Source organism: Elgaria multicarinata, chromosome 7, assembly GCF_023053635.1.
Source record: "Elgaria multicarinata webbii isolate HBS135686 ecotype San Diego chromosome 7, rElgMul1.1.pri, whole genome shotgun sequence".
Lineage (NCBI taxonomy): Eukaryota > Metazoa > Chordata > Lepidosauria > Squamata > Anguidae > Elgaria > Elgaria multicarinata.
Window position 1 is genome coordinate 27024785 of NC_086177.1, and position 6000 is coordinate 27030784.

The 6000-nt window shown below is 42.2% G+C and overlaps 1 protein-coding gene across 1 annotated transcript in view; it reads left to right on the plus strand.

Moving 5' to 3' along the window:
• CDH20 (cadherin 20) overlaps positions 1–2284 on the plus strand; it is a 64179-nt gene extending 61895 nt beyond the window's left edge. The window contains exon 10 of the mRNA XM_063130270.1: positions 665–2284. Coding sequence (XP_062986340.1) covers positions 665–1164 — 500 coding nt within the window. The 3' untranslated portion in view covers positions 1165–2284. The remainder of the gene's footprint in view (positions 1–664) is intronic.
• The last annotated feature ends 3716 nt before the right edge of the window (positions 2285–6000 follow it).

The following is a 6000-nucleotide window of genomic DNA, read 5'->3' on the forward strand; positions in this document are numbered from 1 at the left end:
GCTGCAGGTAGTTTCATCACTAGTGATTTGCAGTGGAACTGACTCCCAATTATCTTAACAATATCAAAAATTGAAAACTCTCCCCCCCAAAAAAAAAAAACCCACCCCACTCTCAAAAATTAGGAGTGATTTTTTATGTGGAAAGACTTCAAAGCTTCGTTCTGGTACTGTTCACAAATTCCTGGGGTGAAACAACCACTTCCATAATTCTTAGAGTATGTCCATCTGGTTCCAGTTGGTAGACCTCTAGAAAAATGACAACAACAGTAGATCCCACAAGCCCTTACACAATAGCTGGTGATGATTCACTATAATAGGGTAAGTGAATTGTGCAGCACTTAAAATGCTAGTGGGCATTATGAACATCCCCAAAATGAGTTCAGCACCTTAGAGAGCTCCTTTAGAGCTCAGGGTGATTCTGAATGGAACCCAGAATGGATTCACAGCTTCAGTAAACTCAGAGCCACCACACTCCACTGCTTAGCCTAGCATTAAATCAGGTAGTTGCTATTCCCAGGGTAAGGTCTCCAAAAACTGCAGTGTTCACAAGCCCATCAGCCTTGACACCCTTCATCTCAAATTCTTTGACTAAGGGACAGTGTGACATTGACTGAAGATAAAATATTCGCTAAAGGCCTTGTGTTTTTTTGCTTCCTCCCTATAGTCCTGGTGCTGCTAATCTTATCCATGAGAAGGCACAGGAAGCAGCCTTACATCATTGATGAAGAGGAGAACATCCATGAGAACATTGTCCGCTACGATGACGAGGGGGGTGGGGAGGAAGACACGGAGGCCTTTGACATTGCAGCCCTGTGGAACCCTAGAGAGGCCCAAGTGGTGCTGAAGACCAGGCAGGACATGATGCCAGAAATCGAAAGCCTCTCCAGATATGTGCCTCAGGCCTGCACGATGGACAGCAGCGTTCATAGCTACGTGTTGGCCAAGCTCTATGAAGCCGACATGGACCTCTGGGCCCCTCCCTTTGACTCTCTCCAGACCTATATGTTTGAGGGCAATGGCTCAGTGGCAGAGTCACTCAGCTCCTTACAGTCTGTGACTACGGACTCTGAGCAAAGCTATGACTATCTGACAGACTGGGGACCTCGCTTTAAGAAGCTGGCTGAAATGTACGGTGCCACAGAAGGGAGCGGGGCCCTTTGGTAACGAAAAGGAAAAGGCCGAGTACTCGGAACTCAACGCAGCCATCCGAATTGGTACTCATCAGATATGAGGACATGGGTGAGATGGCCTCCTACAAATAGCAATATGGTGCTTGAGGGAGAATGCAGAAGAGGAGTGCAAATAAATAAAAGCTCTCTCTGGATCAGCTTTACTCAGTTACATTAAGCTACATTTGTAAACGATGACAAGTAGAAAAGAAAAGGGGTGGAAAGTATTTCCTGGGCGTTTTGATTTTATTTTTAATTATTTTGTTTTATGGCTACACTTGAAAGCTTCACTCCTGGACTGGAATGACATCATTTTTTGCTGATTTTTTTTTTAAAAAAAAAAAAACACATGACAGCTAATACGTTCCTTATATCTGGGGTGCGAAGACCCGTAATTTTCAGTTCACAAGGAAATTGTCTGCAGAAAGCCTTCCCCAGTGGATTGGGGCCCTCCTCCCCTATCTCTGTTCATAAAATAATTGCTTGCTAGCAAATTCAAGAAGGCACAAAACGGAACAAAATAAAACACAAAACTGGGGGGTTTCTGTTGCCAGTAAGAGTCATTTAGCCCTTATAAAGGGCCTGACTTTTGCCAACTTGCACAGCAAAAAGGTCTGATTGAGGGGGGCTGGGAGAGGGGGGGGAAGCAATTGAATTGCACTCAAGTTGAATGACATCTGACCTGTGTCTCATCAGCATTAATACTAATATCAAATTAGTGTATGTTGAGTTCTCGCTCCTCAGTTTTGAAAAATGTGGTTCAGAATTAAACCAGAAAAAAATATGCCTCTTTTTGCACTGTAGATATTTCTTCCTCCACGTGCCAAATGTGAAAATCAGATGCTACCACTAAAAGCCAAATAAAGTTTTTAAAAAATATATTGATAACTATATGGAGTTAGAGGGGCTTTCCCAAACTATGCGAGATCAAACTGAGGGAAGTTTACACTGTAGGTAACCTACTTGAACAAATGCAGTATTATAGAGGAATAAATGGATGTAATAAATATTCCATATATAAGTTTTGTATATTTGTTAATAATTTTGGTAATAAATATCATGTACTGGATGCAGTACAGTATCTTAGAACCTCTTTTAATAAAAGTTAAACTGAAGGGAAAAATCTGAAGATGATGTTTTGGGTGTCTTATCTATTGTCTACGAGCTAAAGATATGTGGTGTAGTGGCTAAAGTGTTGGACTGGGAGTCGGGAGATCCGGGTTCTAGTCCCCACTCGGCCATGGAAACCCACTGGGTGACTTTGGGCCAGTCACGGAGTCTCAGCCCAACCCACCTCACAAGGTTGTTGTTGTAAGGATAAAATGGAGATGAGGAGGATTATGTACACTGCCTTGGGTTCCTTGGAGGAAAAAAGGCAGGATATAAATTCAATAATAAATAAATAAAATTGAAAAATAAAGGGATGAATGCCTTAGGCCACCATCTTACTTCTCCCATGCCATGTCACAAATACTACACAAGAAAAACAAGTCTAAAGAGCCCCCAATGAGTTAGTTTCATGAGATGATTTTTCCAATGCTTTCCCATGTTTGGATTAGGAAATCAATGAAATGTATGGAAACAGTTTAACACTTTTAGGTCTATTGATTACAACAGGCTTACAATCATACATGCATGTAAATTGCTGCATGTAGATGTCACATACAAATATTTGGACGCCACAGCTACTTAAAGCTTTGCTGAAACTGAACTATGGGCATACAAGATCATCACGTGACCGTTTGCATATCAAATTTGTACAATTTCCTATACAGAAGTGTCTTCTGTGTGGGAATTTGGCAACATCTGAAGAGCCCTAAAGTACACCTCATATTCCCTATACTTGTATCACACAAACATCATTTAAACTCTGGGACTGAATCCTTCCAATAGATGTCCACCATTTGCTTGCAGGACCACTTGCATTTGTGACTACCTGCATTTGCGATCAAACTTGCATTGCAACCATGACCACCTTGATCAGGGCTTAGACTAGGGTGACCATATTTGGGAAACCAAAAAAGAGGACACCTAGTGTGTGTGTGTGGAAGCAGCTTTCTGAGTCCTGCAGAAAGTACGTTATTCCCCCGCCACCTTAAAGAACCCGATTGGAGCGGAGGAGGGGAAAGGATTTCATTCTGCACCACCACCATCCACTCCAATTGGGGCAATGTCCACGAATGACCCACTTCCCCCCCAAGACCTCAATTGGAGCTCGGGGTGGGGGAATGATGTGCCTCAAGAAAGCATGTCATTCCCTCCTGCCATGCTAATGGCAGCCTTAAAGGGGAAGGTGTGTTATTCCAGGACATTATTGAAAATTATAGAAAATCCCCCGACAACATGGAAAGAACAAAAACCAGGACAAATCCGGGGAAATCCTGACAGTTGGTCACCCTAGCTTAGACTAGATCTATACTAGCTTTTTATCAGTATTGAAGTGGGGCAATTTACATATTCCGCATATCGCTTTTCTAGTGTTATTTCTCACCTTTTCATCCATATTATCCAAAATACTATAAGAGATCATTGTGTAGCCTCTAGGTATAAATGCACAAAAGGGATATGGCATCACCATGATGGGATCATATCTATATGACACGAGGTGTAGATCCAGCCTTAATAACACTTTTAAAACGTATTTACATAAGGCTAGTTGCTCCAGACTGTGAATGCAGACAAGAATTTGGATGACCCTAAACAAACAACCTGTACAAGAATTTGGAAGGCCATGGAGAACAAGTTCTTCAGGAAACTCTAGATCAACCTTCCCCAAACTTCAGATATTTTGGACTACAATTCCCATCATTCATAAATGTGTCTGATGGATGCTATACCCCAAAACATCTGAAGGGACCCAGTTTGGAGAAGGCAAACTTGATCGTCATCACTGGAATGCAGGATAGCTATCTGTTCTACTTTACAGAGGACAGTTGGGGAGAGAGAGAGAAGGAGGCAGACAATGCTCTTCGCTGCTCTGTTTCTACTCCTGCCTTTTTTCCCAGGATCGTCCTGGGATCATCCCTGTGCATCCAAATGACACACAGGGGATCCCGGGAACAGGCAGGGATGATCCCTCCATTTACCTGGGGTAATCCTTAGGTGTAGAAAGTCTCTCTCTCTCTCTCTCTCTCTCTCTCTCTCTCTCTCTCTCTCTCTCTGGCCCCATTCAGAAAACACCTTATACCATGCTTTAACCATGGTGGTTAAGCCAGAAAGCTGGGCTGTGTTCAGTAGACACCTTAAACCACGGCTTTAACCATTGTGAATAAAGCAAAAAGTCTTATTCACCGTAGTTAAGTCGTGGTTTAAGGTGTCTTCTGAACACGACCTGGCTTTCTGGCTTGACCACCGTGGTTGAAGCCATGATTTAAGGTGTCTTCTGAACGGGCCCCCTCTCTCTCTCTCTCTCTCTCTCTCTCTCTCTCTCTCTCTCTCTCCTTGTATAAAATGCTGCTGAAGAATGACCATTTGGTGTCATTGTATTGACTATATGCCTCTTTGTATACTAAGTAACATTCTGGCTCACTTGTCTCAGTTATTGCAGTTAGAGTAATGAAGAGTCTACCATACAGTTTTTAGAACACTGTCGCATCCATGTATTCAAGGCAGCAACTGCTACCAAACAGCTGTTCCCCCTAAGGAAATGAATCACAACCACACAGAGGTCAGACAAGGATTTTCCCCTCCGCTAGAAACTAGATCTACAGAAGCACTGAAAATTGCAGTGTTTTACAAGTACCATTTCCTATACAAATTGAAGCTGGGGGGAAACAGAATACCGTTGTTATGAAACATTCTAAATGGAAGCTACAAAAGCGGTGACATATTCTTAATTGTTTCACTAGCCAAGAGTCCCGGTTTTCCAAATTCACAGCTTATCGTCTTATACCTCCATCTCATTGGCTCTTCCTCTTAAGGGCACTCACAGATGTTCTAATAATCAGTGATGGAAGAAGAAGTGCAACGAGAAAGGCTGCATAAAAGAAGCACGTTTTGTTGGAGGGGGGGTGTATGTGGTTGTTTCAACACTGTAGTAGCTCTGGTGTTCGTGGCGATTCTGCTTCGTCTAACAACACTAGCAGTTATTCTGTGTCACCATAACTGTGATTCAGTGAGCCAATTACCTACAAACCTGCTGTTGTGGGAATGCTCCAGCCCCGATGTCCATTGAGTATACAGGAGTTGCATAAAGGATTTTCACTCACTCTCCAAGCAAAATCTCATTTCCAAACATTTCAGCATGTTCCCTCTTTCACATTAAAGTCTCATAACTGGGACCTGCAACAGAATGTTGCAGCACAGCTTCATGAGTTTGTGTACTTCGCCAAACTACAGAGTTTGCCCAAGCATACCAAAAGCCTCCTCGTGTTTCTAGTGATCCCATTCTGGCTCCAATCATGTTGGCACTCACTGTCTGAGTTTGCTATTATAGAACACTCCTCTGTCATGCATCCGTAATGTATATAAGAGGGGGGAAAGAAGTGACTGTTTTATTGTATGACTATTACAACATGCACATTCAGAGAGATGGCAGCATCATACATAAACTTTATGTAATGGGGCCCTATTTCACTACTCCAAAAACTTTGCAAACTGCAGTATTATCAAATAATAAACATCATTTTGAAAATCAGGAGAACAGCTCCTCCAAGAGGAATAATCATATAGACAAATGTCACCAGTAGATTTCAAAAAAGCTGAAATTTGGACTTTGAATCTATTTTTGTTTATTTAAGGATTTTTATGCTGCCATTCAGCCAAAAAAGGCTCTCACGGTAGCTTACAAAAGTATTTCTTGACAGTCCCTGCCCATAGACTTACAATCTAA